Consider the following 25,418-nt stretch of genomic DNA (forward strand, 5'->3'; position numbering starts at 1 on the left):
CTAGCTTACATGCTAGCGCTTTCTGTTTACTTGGTCTTAGTGCCTTTGTGCAAGTCTTTCTGTTCCTAGTCTGTTTTTATAGTTAAATAAATTAGCATTCTTACCTTCACGCTGTGTACATCTCAACTGCATGCTCAAGAGAACAAAAACCACACCACGATGCCAGCAAACCGTCACAGGAGAATCCGAGCAAAAGGACGTTCTCTCGCATCGGAGATAGAGGACTTTGATGTGCTTACGGGGATGATAGCCCAAGCAGTGGAAGCAGGGACATTTCGCTACACGCCAGAGATGATCTGGGAGCCTCGACGTCTCCAAGTTCCACTCGACTCCTCTTGGCCCGGTGAAGTCCCGTCTTGCCCCGCTCCCGCACGTCAGCGAGGGCGAAAGTCGCGGAGGAAGGCTTTGCCTCGCGATGGAGACACGCTAACCCCGCCATCACACTTTCATGGACACAGCCAACTTCAACCCGTCCAGGACTCACAGCTTTTATCTGGTAATGTTTTTTTTTGTTCCTCTATTCATTCCTCTGGTTGGCCTGGTAGTCACGGGTACTGCAGTCGTGATGTCACTCCTCCGACGTCGCCGGAGGATAGTGGAGACGAAGAATTTTTTTAAAAACATGCACTCCCTCAGTCGTCCACAGAGGACATAAATGAAGCCATCACGCTTCTTAAAGACATTTGTTTTCAGTCCCAATATAAGTCTTTGTTTTCTGAAACCCCACCAACTGTGACTTTGGCCCCGCCCCCAGTTACTTTTGTTCCCACCCTGTCTACCTCTTTCTGTACCTCCCTCCACCCACCCCTAGAGGTATTTTCAGACGTCTGGCATCCGCTTTTTGAGGGGGGGGGGGGGGGGGAGGCTAGTGCTGGTAGCTGTGCTACAGAGGTAGCACAGCTGTGCTCAGCCAAGCCTCAACCTCCTACAAGACTTCCTCCACCGGTATTCCGGCCAGCTAAACCGCTACCACCTCCTAGGCCGCCTCCACCGGCACCACGGCTAGCTGTAGTTAGCCCTAGCCCTAGTCCAAGCCCAAGTCCTAGCTGTAGTCACAGTCACAGTCCTAGTCCTAGTCACAGTCATAGTTCGAGTCCTGGTCCCAGTCTTAGTCCCAGTCTGAGTCTTAGTCATACCGACATCCCACTGGGTGTGAGTTTTCCTTACCTTTATGTGGGCCTACCGAGGATGTTGTAGTGGTTTGTGTTGTGGTTTGTGCAGCCCTTTGAGACACTAGTGATTTAGGGCTATATAAGTAAACATTGATTGATTGATTGATAGTCTTAGTCCTAGTCCGACTCAGAGTCCGAGTCGTACTCTTAGTCATAGTCTTAGTCTTGACCTTAGTCTTAGTCTTGATCCTAGTCTTGGTCTTGGTCTGAGTCCGAGTCATGGTTTTAGTCCAGGTCTGGATTCCACTCCAGCACCTGACCTTTTGCTGGATCCTACTCCAGCACCGGACTCAACGCTGGATCCCACTCCATCACCTGCTCCTCGGCTGATACCAGTGCCTGCTCCTCGGCAGACGCTCCAAGCTCCAGTGCTGGCTTCGCCTGCTGTTCCAGCACCTGTCTCCACGACGACGCCACCTGCTTCGGCTGCAGCACCTGCACAGTCTTCATCTGCTGCACTCGGTCCTGCTTTGGCTGCAGTACCCACACCGGCTTCGTCTGCGACACCAGTGATGTCTTCGCCTACAGCTTCCAAGCCCGCCATCACAATGTCGCCGATGCATCCACCTCCACGTCGGCCACGGTTGTGGCCTTGTCCTGGTCGTGCTCCTCGCCGGGCGCTTCCTCCTCCAGGTCGGCCACGGGTGTGGCCTCTATGAGATCGCCCTCCTCGCCGGGCGCATCCGCCTTCACGTACCTGCCCAGGTCGTCGTCCTCGCCGGGCGCTTCCTCCTCCACGTCGGCCATGGGTGTGGCCTCTACGAGGTCGCCCTCAAAGACTTTTGCGGCACCGGCGTTTCATCCGTCGCCGCCGCCATCTGACTTGTCCTCGGCGGATTCGGGGACACGCGACCTGGGGACCCTCCGCCATGTCCTCCCTCCACCCTTCCTTCATGTTTGGACTTTCTTGTTGTGTGGGGGGGTTCAAGCTAGAACTTTTTGGGACATGTGGTATCTGTCCCTTGAGGGGGGGCTTAAATCAGGATCTGCTCCTCGGATCATGGCATATTCTGGTTTTGGTTCCGTTTTGTATCTCGTCTTGTTGTTTGACTTCCTTAGTTCCCGGTGGCACTTCCTGTTTTGTTCCGTTTCCATAGTTACCCATTTGTGTCACGTGCTTTGTTTTTCACACGCACTTGCTTTTTGATTATCCCTTCTATTTAAGCCTGCCCTTGTTTTTCATTCGGTCTCGGATTCTCATTTGCCATTTGATGCAACAGGTGACGTCGCTCTTACCGCATTGTGGTAAAGACTGTTTGATACTTGTTATCTTCCACGCTATTTCTGCCTTGTTTATGTCCCTAGCTTACATGCTAGTGATTTCTGTTTGTTTTGTCTTAGTGCAAGTCTTTCTGTTCCTAGTCTGTTTTATAGTTAAATAAATTAGCAGTCTTACCATCACGCTGTGTCAATCTCAACTGCATGCTCAAGAGAACAAAAACCACACCACAATGCCAGCAAACCGTCACAGCATCAATAATCAATTTTTAATCGAATCATAGCTCCTGAATCGTAATCATAATCGAATCGTGAGGAGCCCAAAGATTCCTACCTCTACTAAGCACCATATCCAATTTAAAATTACAACCATATTAATCAACTTCAAAGCATGATGGGTAATATGCAAAACACTCTCTTTATCCACACTTTGCCATTATTGGCACATTTTAAGTGCTTCATATTTTTAAATGATTAAAAACTTTAAGGAGGTTGTCACAGAAGTAAACGAGGTAGGAGTTGGAATTTTCATATACTCTTAATATTCAATGTTTAATTGTTTATACTTCATATTGCAGTGTCGTTAGGGTCTGATGTGGGTGCGGGTTGTTAGTAACAATTAAAGTTATGTGTTGTTCAGTCTGTTAGCTATAGATTGCTTTATTTAATGCAAACTGAAGTGTATCTGATCATTTCCTGATAAAACTGTAAATCCTGCATTCTTTTTGTGAAAATTATTGTCGTTACATCACAATCAAAGCTCTGCTGTTGTTAAGTGTGTATTTGTGTGTGCGTGTCTATGTATGCACACAAGCATCCATATAACAGCGTATTACCGATTACACACACACACAAAGAAGTGAGCATGTGGTGTGTTGATTAATGTTTATATTCTACATTACCGAAAAGCCTTAGCGCCGGAACAGGAACCGGAAGTAGTTGAATTATGCGGGTGGATTATTGTGCTATTTGATCAAAAAAGTGTAGATAGATTGTTGCATGTTGCTGTTCCTGCTTTGTTTAAGCAAGAAACAAACACACGTTTTGATTAGACAGTTGACGCACGCATTTGAGAGCCCCTCAGAAAACATTTGTTTGGCAAAAATTGACGCTGATTAGCCAAAAATATGCATGGAACTTACAGGCATTGGACAAAGTTATTGGTGGTGCTTAATTTGTGGAGATGCGTTAAATGTGCGTCAGTTGCTGCGATCAAGACATCGCAAAATGTGATCCATTAAATAATTTTGCTTCGAGTCCATCAATTTGGTTACGAAGTGGTCTTATCATTCGTCAATTCCTCATTTTTTGTTAAATAATTTCATGTCGTTATGCAGTCGGACACTTTAAATGTGAGTGAATGGTTATTTGGGATTGACTGACATTGAGTCTAGGGTCAACAACCAAAGTCAACTAAATCTTGATTCTGGAAGAGACTATTTCAGTTACCGTATATTGATGATTCCTACGGATACATTCATCATTGTGTACAACTTTTGAGGTTCCAGCAACTGTGCTTATCTTATGAAAAATAAATGATGCTACGGTAATACACACCCATCCAAAGTGTTGAATTACAGCTTTGGTTTTTGCTTCATGGGTAGTCCTCTCCAACAAATCCAGCGGAAGGACAAGAATATCCTCATCCCTGAGGTTGGAACACTCTGAAAATATACCAAAAAAAGGTTCAAATAAATAAAAGAATGTATGAAATCCAACGTAACTACTAAACTCCAGGCAAACCTTGTGGCCCATTACGAGTAACAGAGGAATCCGACATTAGCAAGAACACGACAGTTTGAGATTGCATGCTGTACTTTAAATGTCTTACCCAAGCATTGACGCTTCACCCGCTTCAGCTCATCCTCTCGACGTGCAGACAGAACCAAGCGAGAGCCACATCGAGCCAGCTGGTAGGCTAGTTCTTCTCCAATTCCACTGGATGCTCCTGTCACCCATGCCACCTGACCTTTTAACTTGGCTTCTAATAATGGGCGCAACCACACACAAAAGTGATCACCAAATTTCTTGCATGTGCTTTTAATGTAAATACTGTATTGCCTTTTTTAGAGGACAGTAGTATTTACTGTACGACTGTCTTTCCTAGAAGATTGTATTAATTACTGTGCTAAACTAAAAGTTTGTATCTGTTGGCTAATATTCCAAATACACACATTTAAATGAAAGTATGCTTTGTTCAACATAGAGCAACACTGCAGAAAAGTGCGAATACAAAAAGCATGAAACGATAGTGTTTTATTTAACCTGGTATACTCACCTGGTTTGCGGCCGAGCAGACTTGCCCAAAGTAGAGAAAAATCAGCATCCGCAAAGAAGAAGAGTACAAAGTGAACGGCGACATAAAGTATTATAAAGTAGAACAGCGCGTACGAAATCAAAACATACATGGTTACAAATTTAGAAGAATAAATGCCGAAAGGGACAAGCGGTAGGAAAATGGATAGATGGATGAAATGTAGTATGTGCGTAGCAGTTACTTCCGAGCTGTTACCATGAACGCTCCTAAAACAAAACTGGCTATTTAACCAGGAAGAAGAACAAATGTCACTTCCGGTCCAGGACGTTCACTTTAAAAGTTGTTAGGATAAAATTGCCGAACTGTAATAACACATATATAGCAATATTGATATTTTACTGTTACTGTTGTTGAATTGTATGTATATGTGTTTTTCCTTTTTAGGGATTTTCTGAAGGATTTTATTTAGTGAACAAACGGTAGTATCAGTATTAATATGATATTAATGGTTTGAGCTGTAGCTTGCAGTGGTGTACGTATCATACATTTTACCAGTGGTTCTCAACCTTTTTTCAGTGATGTACCCCCTGTGAACATTTTTAAATTCAAGTACCCCCTAATCAGAGCAAATCATTTTTGGTGAAAAAAAGAGAGATAGAGAAGTAAAACACAGCACTATGTCATCAGTTTCTGATTTTATTAAATTGTATAACAGTGCAAAGTATTGCTCATTTGTAGTGATCTTACTTGAACTATTTGGAAAAAAAGATATAAAAATAACTAAAAACTTGTTGAAAAATAAACAAGTGATTCAATTATAAATAAAGATTTTTACACATAGAAGTAATCATCAACTTAAAGTGCCCTCTTTGGGGATTGTAATAGATCCATCTGGATTCATGAACTTTATTCTAAACATTTCTCCGCAAAAAAAGAAATCTTTAACATCAATATTTATGGAACATGTCCATAAAAAAATCTAGTTGTCAACACTAAATATTGCATTGCTGTATTTTTTTTCTTCACATTTTATGAACTTACAGTCATATTTTGTTGAAGTATTATCCAATAAATATATTTATAAAGGATTTTTGAATTGTTGCTAATTTTAGAATATTAAAAAAAATCTCACATACCCCTTGGCATACCTTCGAGTACCCCCAGGGGTTCGCGTACCCCCATTTGAGAACCACTGCATTATACTATACAAATACATTTTCATTATATATGTGAGTGTGAATGCTTGTCTGTCTATCCGTGTTGGCCCCGCGATGAGGTGGCAACTTGTCCAGGGTGTACACTGCCTACCGCCAGAACGCACCTGGGATAGGCTCCAGCCCACCGCAACCTTGAGAATGACAAGCCATAGAAAATGGATGGATACTGCTTATCATCATTAGGGTCAGAGGTGAGCTGGAGCCTATACCAGCTGACTTTTAAGTAAGAGGCGGGGTAGACCTTGATGTCCATCCATCCATCCAATTTCTACCGCTTATTCCCTTCCGGGTCGCGGGGGGCGCTATAGCCTATCTCAGCTACAATCAGGCAGAACGCGCGGTACACGCTGGACAAGTTGCCACCTCATTGCAGGGCCAACACAGATAGACCGACAACATGTTGCTGTCATTGTTTTTAAATTTTATTTGCCCTTCAGGATCACGATTCCGCTTTTCTATTCACTCTATTCTATGTATAATCTATTCCTACGAATTTATGCAATTTATAACCTTCAGTACCTTATTTAGGTCCCATGCTATCTAAATGATTATGTATATGCTATTGTTTTTGTGCTCATTGGGCTAAATCTGCAACTTCCGCTGCTACATTTTGTACCATCCCTGATGATTCTCATGTGTGCTGCAAACGGCAGCTTTAATGCAATTACTGTTATCTCTCCCCCAACCACTCAACTCATCTGTTGTCTCTCTTTCTCTGCTCTTTAACTGCCCTTCTAACCCTCTCTATCTCTGTCCCTACATCTTAACCCTGGCTAGTAGAGACAGACGGCCACCCCACAGAGTAATGGTTCTGTTTTGGCTGAGGGAGTTTTTCTTTGCAGGTGCAAGTTTGTGTTGGTCTTCTTTATTATATTGTCAGCATATGTAAAGTGCTTCAAGTAATAATTCAATTTGTGAACTGATGCTTTATGGATTGTATTGACTTAACCTCCTGAAACTCTATGGTTTTGGGTAGGGGTGTTGTGCTAAAAATGTTTGACTTCCGATACCGATATTGTAGCCCGGAGCAGTGGTTCTCAACCTTTTTTCAGTGATGTACCCTCTCTGAAATTTTTTTTAATTCAAGTACCCCTAATAAGAGCAAAGCATTTTTGGTTGAAAAAAAGAGATAAAGAAGTAAAATACAGCACTATGTCATCAGTTTCTGATTTATTAAATTGTACAACAGTGCAAATTATTGCTAATGTTTAATGGTCTTTCTTGAACTATTTGGAAAAAAAGATACAAAAATAACTAAAAACGTGTTGAAAAATAAACAAGTGATTCAATTATAAATAAAGATTTCTACCCATAGAAGTAATCATCAACTTAAAGTGCCTTCTTTGGGGATTGTATCAGAGACCCATCTGGAATTATCAATTTAATTCTAAACATTTCTTCACAAAAAAAGAAATCTTTAACATCGATATTTATGGAACATGTCCACAAAAACCTAGCTGTCAACACTGAATATTGCATTGTTGCATTTCTTTTCTCAGTTTATTAACTTACATTCATATTTTGTTTAAGTATTATTCAATAAATATATTTATAAAATATTTTTGAATTGTTGCTATTTTTAGAATATTTTCCAAAAATCTCACGTACCCCTTGGCATACCTTCAAGTACCCCCAGGGGTATGCATACCCCCATTTGAGAACCACTGGCCTAGAGTACAGGCCAATACCAACATTGATCCGATATGTGATGTGATATCTACATCAAACATACTTTTATTATTTTGTAGTGTAGAATGTTCAAAAAAGGTCGGCTCAAGTGAAATTAGTCAAACAATGGTAGGCGTGAAAAACACTAACTTATTCATTAACCGCCTGAAAGAGACTTATGCTGTCTTTAAGTTAAAGGAGAGGAGTAATTGTTTTTTGGCAACACATAGTGGCCACAATACTTTCAAAAAGTAAAACTCATGACGCAGTAAATTGAATGATGCAGACACCTTTGTTATTGAACATTTTCCAATACATATTAAGTATATATTGTACGTATTCGCAGATATGTTATATTTTACATTGCTATATCTAGTCCAGTGGTTTTTAACCAGGGTTCGATCGAACCCTAGGGGTTCAGTGAGTCGACCTCAGATGTTCGGCGGGGATCAAAACACACCCGACTCTTCGTGTAAATACAAACTTCTCCCTGTGGGCATATTACAGATATGGCAACAGATGACTGATTTGCAGGTGTGTAATTTGTTGTGAATTAATGCACTGTCTTAGTTTTGTTGTTTGAACAAGGTGATGTTCATGCACGGTTGATTTTGTGCACCAGCAAAAAAAAACATGGTAACACTTTAGTATGGGGAACATATTCACCATTAATTAGTTGCTTATTAACATGCAAATTAGTCATTGAGTACTAATTAATGCCTTATTCGGCATGGACTTATTACAACCCTAACCCTCTAACCCTGACCTAACCCTAACCAAATAACTCAAAATTAAGTCTTTATTACTTAGAATATGTTCCCCTAGTGTCCAAATAACTCTAAATTAAGTCTTTATTACTTAGAATATGTTCCCCCATACCAGCGTTTCTCAAAGTGTGGGGCGGGCCCCACCTGTGGGGAATAGAGACATGACAGGTGGGGCGCGAGGAACGGGAGGGAATGTCACTTAAAAACATTTTTTTATTATTTTATTCTTGCGGTGGCAATGACCAAGAAGAACACAGAGTTGGAATATAATTACAACACTTTATGTACATATTTATATACATATTTATATCATATTTACATATATATATATATATATATATATATATATATATATATATATATATATATTATGTAAATACAAGCTCCATTCACAGACAGAGTCCCACTGCTTTTATGAGCGGTCAAGCGAGTCAAAAGCCGAACATTTTTTTTATTTTTTATCTGTGGCGGCCGTAATTCTTTCGTGGCGAGCCGCCACAAATAAATGAATGTGTGGGAAACCCTGACTTGAATGTTACTTGATGTTCAATAAATTTGAAAATGTTAAGCTTGGCATTAGCGTTCTGTTGTGGCGATGGGGGCAGGTGGGGCTTGAAAACTACCCCTTGTCCAAAGTGAGGGATGACAAAAAAAGTTTGAGAACCACTGCCCTATACTAAAGTGTTACAAAACATACAACTTTGTCTTGGATTTGAAAAAAAAAAAACATTTTATTTTTCACTAAAGAAGGGTTCGGTGAATGCGCATATGAAACTGGTGGGGTTCGGTACCTCCAACAACGTTAAGAACCACTGATCTAGTCTATTTATACCTGCATTGTCCTTTCCATCCTTACACTTTCCATCATTGTAACTGAGCTACTGTGTTGAACAATTTCCCTTATGGATCATTAAAGTTTGTCTAAGTCTAAGTCTAAAAATAACTGTATGTGACAAAAACAACAGTTGAGTACATGCACTGAAAACCTATAAACACAATTTCTCCCTTTGGAAACACATTGACATTATAAATGTGAGGACAAATGGCAGGTATGTGTCGTGTTTTAGCTTTAAATAAGGCTGTGAAATGTTTGTCCCTTATAGAGGACAGAAATGCATTGCTATCTGTACTGTACTGTATTACACACCGTTTACTCACTATAAACATTTGCTTTGCATACAGTACACATAATAGAGCATACATAAGATTGCATTATTGTGTCCAATTGCTTGTTAGTCTCACGATGTGCAGCTTTAGTGCAATGCAGTAATATTTGATACATGCTGAGTGGCACCATAAGTCCTCAGCGATGATGTCATGTTTTCGAAGGCGACCTGCAACATCCGGGTCTTCTCGCAGCGCTTCTGCTTCACCAACAGCTAACGGTGGCTAGCAAGCTGTCAAGCTGTCAAGTGGAGAGGCTGGGACAGACGTTTCAGCTTCCCCCTGACTTGGCTTTATAAATCCCCACGAAAAGAAAACAACGCTAATATATACCTGCGATTATCTGCTGAGATAATGTAACACATCAAGGTCGTATCCAAAAGAGGAACCTCCGCACTTGCACCATTTATATATGCACTGGGTCTTGTGTGACGATTGCTCTTTGCTAGTTGGCTAACACTACCCGAAGCTAATAGCCCAGCAAAGCCCCACTTTCCTCGGTGTAAGTGACCCATCCCGGTATCTTCACGCTTTTGTCACTGTTGCGGCCAAACACAATTTTCGACATTCGGTAAGTCGTACAATGTCTTATCGTTGAGTCGGTAACGTGAACGGTTGGCCAAAGCTAGCTTCTTTAGCTTCATCGCTAGCTTGTTAGCAAGGCCGAGGGCTCTCCTCTCCTTGCCTTAGCAGAAGTTAGCTGTGAGGGAAAAGGGTCAAGGCCCGCAAGTAGAAAATACTGTTTGTTTATTTGTTTTGTGGTATAAACGTTCCACATAGTCTGCTTGTTTATTTTGATACATTCGAAAGGTGTGCCGTTCTAATAAGCCTTAATTTGATGAACACAACGATAATTTTATCTGCCGTGTGGCTGGTCAATTAGCCACCGTTAGCATTCAGTGCTAGTTAGGAAGGCTTTGACTACTTCAACCCGCCGTTCTAGTTTGTTGTAGTGCGAAGGTCATTGATATGTTACAATGTGTTCGGTTTCGAATGTGAGTTGTAGAATCGGACGGTAGCGTTGGTTTAATATTTAACCTGGCCAGGCAGTCGAGAAAGGGCGTTTCAAATCCGTCTACACTAAGTGTGCCTAATATTATGTAGCCAAAATATGCACACAGGCGTGCTATTTTTAGACCAGTACAAGCAGCCTGAATACTAGGTTGCCAAATTTTGGGGACAAATGAACGAACGATATGATTTATATATTTGGTGGCTGAACTTATGCGGTATTTTTCTTATTAAATTACGTATTTTGCAGGTCTGAAGAAGGAAAAAATGGGGGCATTTCTGGACAAACCAAAGATGGAAAAGTACAATTCCCATGGTGAGGGTAACAGCCTGCAGTACGGGCTGAGCAGTATGCAGGGCTGGCGGGTAGAGATGGAAGACGCGCACACAGCAGTGATTGGCCTGCCTCATGGTCTTGACCTCTGGTCATTCTTTGCTGTATATGATGGCCATGCTGGCTCTCAGGTGGCCAAGTACTGTTGTGAGCACCTGTTGGAATACATCACCAGCAATTCAGACTTCCAAAGTGCTCTGCAGGAGGATCCATCGGTGGAAAGTGTGAAAAACGGCATCCGCACAGGTTTTCTTGAGATTGATGATCACATGCGAACCATCTTGGAGAAGAAGCATGGTGTGGATCGCAGTGGCTCCACTGCGGTGGGAGTGATGGTTTCACCCAGCCATGTCTACTTTATTAACTGTGGGGATTCACGGGGACTCCTGAGCAGGGGGGGAGCCGTGCATTTCTTCACGCAGGATCACAAACCCAACAACCCGCTGGAGAAAGAAAGGATCCTGAATGCTGGTGGCTCAGTCATGATCCAGCGAGTTAATGGCTCCCTGGCCGTGTCTCGGGCCTTAGGAGATTTCGACTACAAGTGTGTGCATGGGAAAGGCCCCACAGAGCAACTAGTCTCTCCAGAGCCTGAAGTTTATGCAATAGAAAGATGTGAAGCTGAAGATGAATTTATTATTCTAGCTTGTGATGGCATCTGGGATGTCATGGCCAATGAAGAACTGTGTGACTTTGTCAGGTCAAGGCTAGAAGTCACAGATGATCTTGAAAGAGTCAGCAATGAAATTGTTGACACTTGTTTGTATAAGGTAGGCTATTTTTATTCCAGCAAAATCATGCTGGAATATTCGCACAGCTTTGTTCTAAATCTGACCTTTGTTTTTCTTCCACAGGGAAGTCGGGACAATATGAGCGTTGTTTTAATCTGTTTTCCTGGAGCGCCAAAGGTATCCCCAGAAGCAGTTAAACGGGAGGCTGAGCTGGATAAGTATCTGGAATCAAGAGTAGAAGGTAGGCACAACAAACTAGTAGGTATAATAGATAGTGTGCATTAGATCTGAATGTTATGACTGTTTGATCAGTGTACTGAAAATTTTAATTTCCTGAAGGAACTCTCCTGACGGAATAAATAAAGTAGTATCTAATCTAATCTAATCTAATAGAGGCGGTATAGTAACAACACAAATTTTACCAAACAACAAAGAGTGTCTTAAGGCTCTGTCATCTTAGAACTATTGTTAGTTAGGATTCTCGCTCGTTGAAGGCTGGGCTGCATGCTTGTAGAGGTGCTCTGCATGTTCCACACCTGGTAATGCCCACTCCCAGGCCTTGTACTTTGCCTTTTATGACCACTTGTATTTGATTACACAGTAAATGCATGACACAAGAAACGCTTCTTGTCCGATTCCCATTTCAAAAACCTTTTTATGTTTTTAGCCATATATTTGCTCAAGTCTAAATCAATACAATCAGTATCTATCATTATCATTGTGTTTGTAAAAAATGTCTATTGCATTGACAATAAGTAGTTCTTATAGGCTGATATTTAACACTGTCCTAATATCAAGGTTGATATTTTCCGATGTAACTACAGTTGGCATCTAAGCTGATTCGCTAACACCCATGACATAGAATAGAACTTTAGTAAGAGAGTACCTGGATATGAGAATTTTCTAATTTATTATGTTACATAATATCAACCTAATAAGTTCTCGTCAGGACATTTTTCCCTCTGTTTTATCATTACTTTGCATTTGTAGATGTCCATGCTGTTTTTTTTAAATAAATCTCTGCCTCTGTGTTAGAATATCTTAAAATGATATTTTCTTCTATTAGACATCCTCAAGAAGCAGGGGGATGAAGGAGCACCAGATTTGGTCCACGTCATGAGGACATTAGCATCAGAAAGCATCCCCAACCTTCCCCCTGGAGGAGAGCTTGCAAGCAAGTATGTGATGTATAATAACCATGATATTCAATACCTTGTTTCATACATGTCTTTTTTTCTATGCATTATAAATAACCATTAACTAAGGATTTTCTTTTTTCTCCCCAGACGAAGTGTTATTGAAACGGTGTACAACAAACTCAACCCTTATCGAAGCGATGACACAGTAAGTATCCCATCTTATTTCCCTCACCCAAACACTTGAATTCCTTGAGGTTGTGCTTTGAAGTATGCATGCATTTTGACAAATGGCGATAAACTATAACCTGCATGTCAGTTAACGCATTATAATAACTATTGCTGCAACAGATCAGTAAGATTAAACTAACTAGTCTCGGGGCGCTGTAAAGCGGTCTTTCATTCCAAGTCTAATATCTTTGAAAATTATACGTGGTGATAGTTAGCCACCCTCTTTCTGCCTTTTTTGCTTTACATACAAAATCTTGGAGTCTTTAATGCTGATCAGTATACACAAACATGGTGCAACAGTCCTCCAACCAAATAGTCTATGTATGTCCTCATTCATCCAGGTCATTCAATCGATCAGATTATCTTAGAAGACGTTTCGCCTTTAATTCAAGTAGGCTTCATCAATTCATGCTCATGGACTTAGATTGTTCAGATCTAGTATTAGACAAAGATTGGTCAGCAAATTTAAAGGGCACCTAATATTATGTTGTTGTTTTTTTACATTTAAAACACTTCCTTTTGATCTCCATAACATGTAATTAGGGATGGGTATTGATAAGATTTTTCTGGTCCGGATTCCACTTTTGATTCTGCTTAACAATTCGGTTCCTAACGGTTCTTTTATTGATTCTTATATGGAAAACAAGATTATAATTAGGCGGGTTAACCTCAATTTTGTTTAGTTTAGAGGTAACATAACCTTAGAAAGCCTACAGTGAGGTACTTTTTTGAAAATAAATGTAAAACATATTATTTTTTAGAATTGAACAAAATAGATAATATGGAAATTACAGAAAAAATTAACATTTAGTAATATGTGATATTAACTTATTACATGCAAAGTGAAGTATATCATCAATCAATCAATCAATCAATGTTTACTTATATAGCCCTAAATCACTAGTGTCTCAAAGGGCTGCACAAACCACTACGACATCCTCGGTAGGCCCACATAAGGGCAAGGAAAACTCACACCCAGTGGGACATGGGTGACAATAATGACCCAGTGGGACGTCGGTGACAATGACGACTATGAGAACATGATACTGTGATACTGATGATACTGATGACTATGAGAACATATGAGAACATGATACTGTGAAAGATCAATCCATAATGGATCCAACACAGTCGCGAGAGTCCAGTCCAAAGCGGATCCAACACAGCAGCGAGAGTCCCGTTCACAGCGGAGCCAGCAGGAAACCATCCCAAGCGGAGGCTGATCAGCAGCGCAGAGATGTCCCCAGCCGATACACAGGCGAACAGTACATGGCCACCGGATCGGACCGGACTCCCTCCACAAAGGAGAGTGGGACATAGAAGAAAAAGAAAAGAAACGGCAGATCAACTGGTCTAAAAAGGGAGTCTATTTAAAGGCTAGAGTATACAAATGAGTTTTAAGGTGAGACTTAAATGCTTCTACTGAGGTAGCATCTCGAACTGTTACCGGGAGGGCATTCCAGAGTACTGGAGCCCGAAATGAAAAAGTTCTACAGCCCGCAGACTTTTTTTGGGCTTTGGGGATCACTAATAAGCCGGAGTCCTTTGAACGCAGATTTCTTGCCGGGACATATGGTACAATACAATCGGCAAGATAGGATGGAGCTAGACCGTGTAGTATTTTATACGTAAGTAGTAAAACCTTAAAGTCACATCTTAAGTGCACAGGAAGCCAGTGCAGGTGAGCCAGTACAGGCGTAATGTGATCAAACTTTCTTGTTCTTGTCAAAAGTCTAGCAGCCGCATTTTGTACCAACTGTAATCTTTTAATGCTAGACATGGGGAGACCCGAAAATAATACGTTACAGTAGTCGAGGCGAGACGTAACAAACGCATGGATAATGATCTCAGCGTCTTTAGTGGACAGAATGGAGCGAATTTTAGCGATATTGCGGAGATGAAAGAAGGCCGTTTTAGTAACGCTTTTAATGTGTGCCTCAAAGGAGAGAGTTGGGTCGAAGATAATACCCAGATTCTTTACCGTGTCGCCTTGTTTAATTGTTTGGTTGTCAAATGTAAGAGTTGTATTATTAAATAGAGTTCGGTGTCTAGCAGGACCGATAATCAGCATTTCCGTTTTTTTGGCGTTGAGTTGCAAAAAGTTAGCGGACATCCATTGTTTAATTTCATTAAGACACGCCTCCAGCTGACTACAATCCGGCATGTTGGTCAGCTTTAGGGGCATGTAGAGTTGGGTGTCATCAGCATAACAGTGAAAGCTAACACCGTATTTGCGTACGATGTCACCTAGCGGCAGCATGTAGATGCTGAAGAGTGCAGGGCCAAGGACCGAACCCTGGGGAACTCCACACGTTACCTTAACGTAGTCCGAGGTCACATTGTTATGGGAGACACACTGCATCCTATCAGTAAGATAAGAGTTAAACCAAGACAGGGCTAAGTCTGACATACCAATTCGTGTTTTGATACGTTCTAATAAAATATTATGATCGACAGTATCGAAAGCACCTTTTTAATGGTTATAATTTTAATGGTTGTGGCTCACAGTGTATGAAAAACTTGAATAGAAAATGTGGGGTTTCAAAAAGTATAAGCGAAGATCATCAAAATGATAATAAAGGCTTGACATGTCTGACTCTGCATGTAATGAAATATTAATACATTTTAGTTTCACATTTCAAGTTAATTGCTGACATGAAATGATTCGTACGCAATGTTAAAATTTTTTGAGTTACACATGTGCAATACAATGACTGAAAGAAAACCTGGTGGGAGGAAAAATTACTACATTTTAAACATTCACCTACCAAAAATTAGGAGTGTTTACTGTAGCAAAGAGACCACAAACTTAGTCGCTGCATTCGTCGTGCGGCAGACGTGAACTGGAGCGGGAACTGCCCGACATGAAGCCAGTCAGAAGGCAGTGCAACAATAATAATGATAAAAACCATAATATACTCGAATGGAGATTTTTCAGCATGGGACTAATTACTGTTTTAACAGAAACCACATTGGCAAAATGACAATAACCTGGCCAAAAGATTTCAACATATTTGTCTCCCAAAAAAGACATTAAGGGGGAACTGGATTTTTTGGGAATTTTGCCTATCGTTTACAATCATTATGAAAGACATGATGACAAATGGATTTCTTTAAAGCATTCCAACTTGTAAATAAATGTCAGTTTATAGCGGAGCCAATGGAAGGTCCTTTATTCCTCCCATAAAATCCAATAAATAACCATCCAAAAAGCGGCACCAATACTCTTATTTACATTTCGTGACTATCAACCAAGTATTCATGATATTGTTATTATAAGCGCTAACGCAAACAAACTATTTATAGCGGCAATGTGATTACCAGTTTATGCTGCTATATTCATATCATCAAGTGGTCAGCTGTTTCATCACTTCCCTGCTCTTTGGAAGTTTGTTGTCGATCATAAATCAAGCATCTCACCTGGTTAGAAGAAGGCTGAGGACGTATTCCAACAAGTTGGTACATTTTGACAGCCAATTTAGAACCGGTAATGGCGAGAATTATACGAAAAGACGCTTGGCTCCACCTCCCTTTTCCTTGACAGGATTATGAGTAATTCGTCATCTAGACAAGAATGTAACAATATTCCATCAATTAGCATCCTAATGACAGCAGACATTGTAGAGTCAGTGATGCTTTGTTTGTTGGCTCTCATGAAGTCTGTGGTGAGCAGTAATCAGTTTTGTGTACGTCGTGTTGTGTTTTTGAAATTAATGTCCTGTGTACGAAAGCCTATTGTGTGCTATTAACCAGTTCTGTAATGTTCCTGTGCCTTTAAGTGGATAGGTCAATCCGTGACGTAATTTTCCTTTTAAAGCACGTCTTTGTCAGAATAGGCGGTTTCGATCAATGATGGCAGCCAGCCTTGTGTGCGTTGACGACTAAAACAATAAAGATGATTAAAGGATTCTCTGGTCGAAATCTGTCCATCGTGTCCCACCTCTAAAATAACTACTATCCCTTCCTTACGTTGGTCCTTCGACCCGGATAGAGTTCCACCATCAGACACTATGGAGTCATCAGCTGTTGATCACCAGCCTTCTGTCAGGCCAAAGAGAGACATTCGACTATCACAGCATTTGGCCCCTTACGATGTCACTCTCCCCTCTCAACTGCCTGCTGCCCAAATCTCCTCACTACCAGTAGGACATCACGATGAGGCAAGGCCAACCAGACTTAGGAGTGCGTCTGGGTACCAGTCATCTGCTTCATCACGTCGATCCTCTCGGCGATCGCATGGGCTTCAACTGCTCCAAAATATTCCTGATGTTCAAACCGCTGCCCTAAAGGAGCGAATTAAATGTTTTGAGCTTGCTGACCTACAGCAATAGAGAAAGAAACGTAAGCTGACTTGGAGGCGAAGAGATTGGATGAACAACCTAAAGAATGACAGACTACAAGAAGATGCTCACCTTGCCAAGGAGAGTATGGCAAGGGAAATGGAATGGAACGGCACAGACGCTTAAAGAAACCGGAGAAAGACTTACACATTGCCCATATTGTCAAGTCTTTCCTGTCTGAGTCTGAAGACGATGCAATGTCAACAACGTCAGCTCCGCCCTCTGCCGACATGCTTCAACTCCCATCGACGGCTCATATGAAACCTGCTACCGTTATACCAATGACACAGCCATTGACAATGATTTCCATTCCTGTCCAAGGTGCATAAACTTGTGCCCCCGACTTTAGTAGCCCCCACTACAGCTCCTGTCTCTGTCACCTTGCCTGCATCTGTGTCTTTCACAAGTCAAACAAAGCCAGTCTTTCCCACATTTAATTATGCATCAACCATGACACATGCAACCGCAGTGCCACAAATCATGCAAACTGCTGTACCACAACCACCAGTTCCAGCTGGTGCACCTCCTTTTGCTGGGCAATATGTTCAATACACCTTACCATCTGCTACTCCAGCTCCGGCAGCACCACCCTGGTCCTACCCATGCATCGAGATGCTGATTGCTACATCCTTTGGCATTGCTAAACCAGTACTTCCAAGGTTTGAGAGTGGCTAGGAAAGTGATTTTCCTCTACACATATCCAGTTGCGGCCCTCCAAAAACTCTAAGAGCACCTCAAAGACCTTCCTTTGCTGCCTATCCATCGAGCGCAACTGCTACTCCTCATAGGTTCTGATATGTCTCTCAGCTTGTTGCTCTTACAAAGCCGGTGCGAGCAGGCCCATCCGGGGTCCCCATTGCAGTCTGTACTGACCTAGGCTGGTCTCTACAAGGTCCGTCTGTGATCTCCGTATCTTCCCATCAGCCTTCCTGTGTGCACGTTACCACTGAATCCCCATATACTGAACCGTAACCGGATGCCACAGAGCTGAGGAAATCCGCCTTCGTTGGAACTATTTCCTGTGCTACATTAACTCAGCTTACTGATTTCAGTAAGTTTTCCACATGGAAACGGCTTCTACAAGAGACAGCTAGCTCCCTTAATGGGGCGGCTGATGCCGGTGCTTCATCCCCACCTTCCGCCGTGGATTTTCTGCAAGCCGAAAAGCTTATATTGCAAAGGGTTCAAGGAGATTGTTTTCCAGAAGAGTTGAGAGCGCTCAAGGCTGGACGGTCACTGCCTTCAGACAGTCGACTTGCATCACTTTCACCAGAATACGAAGGAGCCACCGGATTACTCAAATAGCCCTTTGAACTCCTCATGGACAATGGTACCAGGTTTGTTGGTGGAGAACGTGAATTACGTGAAGCAGTTGCTTCAATGGAACCACAGTTGAGAGAGCAACTTGAAGAGCACCAGATTTCTTTCCTATTCTATCTTCCAAGCGCACCACATTTTGGAGGCACATGGGACAGATAGGTAAAATCCATTGACAGCACTCAGAGTTGTTCTCAAAGACTAAACAGTCCCTGAACAAGTAAACCTGACAACATTGATAGAGGTTGAGAGCATACTGAATGCTAAACCTCTCGGTTACCTGTCTTCGGACGCCTCAGACCCAGACCCAGTCACGCCCAAACTCCTTCTTATGGGCCGTCACCATTCATCTCCACCTCAAGCAATCTACGATTCCTGTGGTCTCGGAAAAAGACGTTGGAGGCACAGCCAAGTCCTAGCAGATCACTTCTGGTCATCTTTCATCCAGCATTACCTGCCAGGGCTTCAAGAACGTAACAAGTGGAGGAACGATTTCAAGACCCTTTTGGCTGGTCGAGTAGTCTTGATAGTGGACCTTCAACTCCCCTGAGGATTGTGGCCTGTAGGACGGATCACTCAGCCACATCCAGGAGCAGATGGACGGGTCCGGACTGCCAGAGTTCAAGTGAAGAATCGTACCTACCTTCGCCCAGTTGCCCGACTGATCATGCTTCCACCTCTTGATGACGAGGACATTACCTCATAGACTTTCTTCTGGTTTCAACTGCCATATGGACAGTTGGGGGCATCTGTGTACGTAAGCCTATTGTGTGCTATTAACCAGTTCTGTAATCTTCCTGTGCCTTTAAGCTGATAAATCAATCTGTGACGTCATTTCCCTTTTAAAGCACATCTTTGTCAGAATAGCTGGTTTCGATCAATAGTGGCAGCCAGCCTTGTGTGCGAGGAAGACTAAAACAATAAAGATGATTAAAGGATTCTCTGGCCGGAATCTGTCCATCGTGTCCCAACTCTAAAATAACTACTATCCCTTCCGTACACTCTGCATATGCTTAAAATGATCAAAAAACATAAATATTAAAAATTATTATACATTTGCCTGTTATTATTTTACACATATACTTTCATCATGTATATAAAACCCTAATGGAGGTGTTTAGATGTTTTTAAGGGCTTTATAGGCAGAATAGAGCAACTCCCTTAGCCTCCATTGTAAGCAAACATTTAATCGCATTTATTTAATATTTAGAACACATAAAAAAATACATTCGTCATGTCTTTCATAATAATTGTGAACAATATGCAAACCCCCCCCCCCCCCCCTAAAAGTCCACTTCCGCTTTAACAAACTCCATCTTTACATGAACGGAAATCAATAAAACTGATCATATTTAAAATAATCATAATAATGGTATTGTAACTGAGAGTGTACATATGGAACCAAATGTCCCCAATAAGGGTCCATTACTATTAACTCATTTAGCAGGGGTAGCCCTACAACTTCATCCCAGGGTCCCCACATCCCACGGTATTTATAGGGTGTCCCATATAAATGTATACACACTTTAAATCATTGTAAACTAGGTGTTTATTATCATTTGTTTTATTTTCAACATGTAAAAGTTTTACAAACATCATTCTATTGTTTTGTCACCGCCTGTTCTCTAACTGATATCTATTCTGGTCCAGACATTGCCGACAACGCAAAGCGATGGAATAGCACACCTAATGAAACTATTCTCTTAGTATTAGCATGCATTCACGTCACTGGTTGCTCTCAAGTCAATGATTGTTGCAGGTCTCATTGCGATAACCTTGTCTTTTAGGTATCCCCATCAAAAGAAGTCTAGTGGTGTGTGTTCTGGTGAACGTGGAGGGTTTTCAACAAAGCCCCTCCCACCAGACCTCACACCACAAGACTTCTTTTTATGGGCTACCTAAAAGACCATCATAACACACTAACATACACATTAAAACCAGCAGGTAGTTACAGTATGAATGGCTATATGTAGTTTATTATTAGCGCACTATTGACTAATGATGCACTGAAAATTTGTACGGAAGAAGCCCTATTTTGATTCCTGGAACTGTGCTCTCGAAGCCGAATGATGTGATGACGTAAGCTACCGGTATACGCACAAGGTTGTCTGGAGCGGAGGCAGCGTGTCCGCTCTGCGGACGTACTTTAATATATCAAAAATATACCCGCGAACAGCGATCTTTACAAATTGGCGGCTTTTAATGAGAGAAAGGGAGCGCGACAACGTCAGGTTCATTGCAGCTCGAGTCACTTTTTGTCGCGGACATGGAGCGACAGAAGTAAAAGGTCTCTAAACACAAGTACAGTCTCCAATAGGTGGGTTGCTATCACGTGATCTAGAGGCACATGCGGACACATCCGGGTTTCAGACGATGGTTTGTAGCCCCATTAGGCTACTGTTTATTTACATGAATCATTACATATTTAGGTATTAAGGTTTAATGGCAAATGACCCTGCCCCAAGTGGAGGAGTTCAAATACCTAGGAGTCTTGTTCACGAGTGAGGGAAGAGTGGATCGTGAGATCGACAGGCGGATCGGTGCGGCGTCTTCAGTAATGCGGACGTTGTACCGATCCGTTGTGGTGAAGGAGCTGAGCCGGAAGGCAAAGCTCTCAATTTACCGGTCGATCTACGTTCCCATCCTCACCTATGGTCATGAGCTTTGGGTCATGACCGAAAGGATAAGATCACGGGTACAAGCGGCCGAAATGAGTTTCCTCCGCCGTGTGGCGGGGCTCTCCCTTAGAGATAGGGTGAGAAGCTCTGTCATCCGGGAGGAACTCAAAGTAAAGCCGCTGCTCCTTCACATCGAGAGGAGCCAGATGAGGTGGTTCGGGCATCTGGTCAGGATGCCACCTGAACGCCTCCCTAGGGAGGTGTTTAGGGCACGTCCAACCGGTAGGAGGCCACGGGGAAGACCCAGGACACGTTGGGAAGACTATGTCTCCCGGCTGGCCTGGGAACGCCTCGGGATCCCCCGGGAAGAGCTAGACGAAGTGGCTGGGGAGAGGGAAGTCTGGGTTTCCCTGCTTAGGCTGTTGCCCCCGCGACCCGACCTTGGATAAGCGGAAGATGATGGATGGATGGCAAATGTAAAAGCGATCATTAAAAAAATATTTTAAATAGAATCGAGTGGATTTTACACTTGGAAAAATATATATTTTTAAGAAAATTATACCATTTATCATTACCAAGAAGTTACTGTTACCTAACTTCACTTGACATTCACGGTATTTAGAGAAAAAAAGATTGAAGGCACATCATATCTTTACATCTAAGGAGTCCACAAATTAAGTATTAATCGGTGAAAGACAAAGTTGGACATATTCGTAGATTGCTAAGTAATTTGATTGACATAACGAGTGCCTTGCTGCTAATGAGAAAAAGGATACATTTGTTTGCAGTTGAATTCCTGCTACAAATATGAGTCTCATTTACAATTGTTTTCGGCAGTTGTTTTTATAGTGTGAAATTCATATTTTGCCTCATTGTTTATATATAGATGTCCCTGTTGTTCAGCAATGTGTGCTAGCGATACCAAGATATAGTATGTTGTTAAGCCTACGAGAATGTTATTCATCTCGTTTATTAATAATCATGATATTTTGTTGATGCTACAAAATATCACTAAATACGCTACAATGTGGTCATCTGTGTCGAATAAAGCAATTTGCTTTCCTGCACAAGCTACTAAGCTTTTACAGTAGTTTCTGTTATGAAAACCAACATCAAAAGTACGGTGGATTGGACCAACAATCACAGTATTTATTACTAGTACCTAACATCACATTAGTTTATTTGTACTACCAGGTTTTCGTAGTTATATTCAGGCATAGCTACCACAAAAGAACGCAAAGTAATGTCATCTATTGTCCTTTTCTTTTAGTTCTGCTATGAAAATGTACTAATATAGTAGAGCATAAACTCGATTGCATCAAAGAAAGTTTCTCAAACAAATCAAACGTTCAAACAAACATTTTAGAAAGTGTACGCACTGTCTGATTGTATTGCACAAGATGATGAAAGTGATATTTTTAAGAGCTATTTCTTTTGACGCACTTTTGTTTTTACCCTCACTTTTATTACCTTTTTATGAACCACTTCTTTCAGGATTCTATGAAAGCTCGTTCCTATCTCTCTATTTGAACGACTGGCACACCCAAAAACAGAACAGCAATACTCAAACTCTACATTAATTCTCACTTGTTTTAATGCTACATTAGCATTAAGCTGCAAAGAAGAAAAAAAACAATGTGACATCATATGCAACCCTCCTATAACACCAAAAATAAATGCTAGATTTGTTGCCAGTCAATGTTATTAAAGAAAGATTGACTAAAAGGATTCGAGAAATCTTTTAAAAAATAATAATAAAATCTATATTATTGAGTTGGGAAATTGTGTTAGATGTAAATATGAACAGAATACAATGATTTGCAAATCATTTTCAACCCATATTCAGTTGTATCTGCTATGAAGACAACTTATTTGATGTTCAAACTGATAAACATTTTTTTTTTGCAAATGATCATTAACTTCAGAATTTGATGCCAGCAACCCATGACAAAGAAGTTGGGAAAGGTGGCAATAAATACTGATAAAGTTAAGCAATGTTCATCAAACACTTATTTGGAACATCCCACGGGTGTGCAGGCTAATTGGGAACAGGTAAGTGCCATGATTGGGTATGAAAACAGTTTCCCAAAAAATGCTCAGTCTTTCACAAGAAAGGATGGGGCGAGTTACACCCCTTTTCTCCACAACTGCGTGAGCAAATAGTCAAACAGTTTAAGAACAGCGTTTCTCAAAGTGCATTTGCAATAAATTTAGGGATTTCAACATCTACAGTCCATAATATCATCAAAAGGTTTAGAGAATCTGGAGAAATAACTCCACGTAAGCGGCATGACCGTGACCTTCGATCCCTCAGACGGCACTGTATCAAAAACCGACATCAATCTCTAAAGGATATCTCCACATGGGCTCAGGAACACTCTCCCATCTAAAATGTGTGGCGCATCATGAAGCGTAAAATACGACAACGGAGACCCCGGACTGTTGAACGACTGAAGCTCTACATAAAACAAGAATGGGAAAGAATTCTACTTTTAAAGCTTCAACAATTAGTTTCCTCAGTTCCCAAACATTTATTGAGTGTTGTTAAAAAAAAAGGTGATGTAACACAGTGGTGAACATGCCCTTTCCCAACTACTTTGGCACATGTTGCAGCCATGAAATTCTAAGTTAATTATTATTTGCAAAAAAAAAAAAAGTTTGAGTTTGAACATCAAATATCTTGTCTTTGTAGTGCATTCAATTGACTATGGGTTGAAAAGGATTTGCAAATCATCGTATTCCGTTTATATTTACATATAACACAATTTCCCAACTCATATGGAAACTGGGTTTGTAATTACATTGTACAATAAGCAGCAACAAATTAAAAATTGACAAACAATATTATGTAACAAAAATTTGTATGTCAATACTATACTTAACAGATTTGTTTTAAATGTATATTAACATTTTTTTTTGCCTTTTTAAAGAATATATGCATCACAGCAAATCATGTGATGACGTTGGGCTGGGCGATATGGCCTTTTATTAATATCTTGTTATTTTTAGGTCATATCGCGATACACGATGTATATGTCAATATTTTGCCTTACCCTTGAACGAACACTTGATGCATATAATCACAGCAGTATGATGATGCTGTGTCTACATTAAAACATTCTTCTTCATACTGCATTTATATATGCTACTTTTAAACTTTCATGCAGAGAGGGAATTCACAACTAAGTCAATTTAGCAAAACTGTATTAAACAGTCATTAAGCAGTGGCACTCATGTAATTTCACAACAGAAAGTGCAAGATTGTCAGACATTTTAAAACAAGCTATTAGTGCACTTTTGTGCATGATGTCACTAAGATGATGTATCAAAACACTAACTTAAAGTGCACTTTTTGTACAGACCACTACAAAAGTTTAAAACAAAGTGCGCTTTTGTGTATGATGTCACAAGGTATTACAATAAGTGCCACATGTTCTACGGTGTTGATGTGGAAATAGTTGCATGGGCATTTTGTGGGTGTGGCACCGAACGGAGATGTTGACATGCAGTTTCAAGTACTCCTTATTCTCTAGCGGGTGACTTTTCAAATGATGCTACAAATTAGCAGTGGTGCTACTTTTTGTAGAGACGCTTCTGCTGCATAAATGTTGAACATATTCCCGCTTGAAGCCAAACCAAGGCCAGAAGATGGACCCTGTGCTGTTTTTCTTGAGAATTAATTCTTCCTCCATTTGTTACCAGATTCGCACCTTCTCTCTCTCGTATTATCACTCCGCTAGCATCACAGCTAATGTTGCCATGTTGCTACCTCTGCCCGGCAGGAGCGTGTGACGTTGCTCAAGTGACAGTATGTGACGTGTGTAAGAAGGTGCGCTTGTTTTAAGTCTCTGTGAGAAGGAGAGACAAGAAAGAGGGAGGGAGAAACGCATGCAGTTTAATGCCCGCAGCTAAAAGCAACTGCGTGAGAATGTATACTCTGATATCACAATATAGTCATTTTCTATATCGCACAGAGACAAACCCGCGATATATCGAGTATATCAATATATCAAGTATAGCAATATATCACCTACCCCTATGATGACGTCATATTGACCACGCCTGTAACCACACCACAACCGCCACAGGTTTTTTTGCAATTTAGGGGAAACTCCGGTGTGTTCCATATCTTCCATGTCGAAAGTAGTTTTGATTAGGGCTTACAAGGTAAACAACTAAAATAAATGTTTTGGGCGTTCTTTTATCCAAACGCATACATGTGTCCGAAATGTGGTCA

The 25,418-nt window shown here is 41.2% G+C and overlaps 2 protein-coding genes across 8 annotated transcripts in view; one reads left to right on the forward strand and one right to left on the reverse strand.

The window, feature by feature from the left end:
- Positions 1–4,937, reverse strand: part of dhrs7 (dehydrogenase/reductase (SDR family) member 7) — a 34,730-nt gene extending 29,793 nt beyond the window's left edge. Inside the window, exons 1-3 of one of the 2 annotated variants that reach the window (XM_061895258.1) lie at positions 4,669–4,937; positions 4,222–4,338; positions 3,948–4,054 (exon numbers count right to left, since the gene is read on the reverse strand). In XM_061895258.1, the coding sequence (XP_061751242.1) occupies positions 3,948–4,054; positions 4,222–4,338; positions 4,669–4,798 (354 nt within the window). In that variant the 5' untranslated portion in view covers positions 4,799–4,937. Of the gene's footprint in view, positions 1–3,947; positions 4,055–4,221; positions 4,375–4,668 lie in introns of both variants that reach the window. The other variant, XM_061895257.1, reaches the window with a different exon arrangement.
- Positions 4,938–9,650: 4,713 nt separating this feature from the next.
- Positions 9,651–25,418, forward strand: part of ppm1aa (protein phosphatase, Mg2+/Mn2+ dependent, 1Aa) — a 62,712-nt gene continuing 46,944 nt past the window's right edge. For 3 of the 6 annotated variants that reach the window (XM_061895253.1, XM_061895254.1, XM_061895256.1), the window contains exons 1-5: positions 9,653–10,034; positions 10,725–11,578; positions 11,663–11,780; positions 12,606–12,717; positions 12,826–12,883. In XM_061895253.1, the coding sequence (XP_061751237.1) occupies positions 10,742–11,578; positions 11,663–11,780; positions 12,606–12,717; positions 12,826–12,883 (1,125 nt within the window). In that variant the 5' untranslated portion in view covers positions 9,653–10,034; positions 10,725–10,741. Of the gene's footprint in view, positions 10,035–10,724; positions 11,579–11,662; positions 11,781–12,605; positions 12,718–12,825; positions 12,884–16,897; positions 19,503–25,418 lie in introns of those variants that run through there. The other 3 variants (XM_061895252.1, XM_061895251.1, XM_061895255.1) reach the window with 3 other exon arrangements.

Source organism: Nerophis ophidion, linkage group LG03 (assembly GCF_033978795.1).
Source record: "Nerophis ophidion isolate RoL-2023_Sa linkage group LG03, RoL_Noph_v1.0, whole genome shotgun sequence".
NCBI classification, from domain to species: domain Eukaryota; kingdom Metazoa; phylum Chordata; class Actinopteri; order Syngnathiformes; family Syngnathidae; genus Nerophis; species Nerophis ophidion.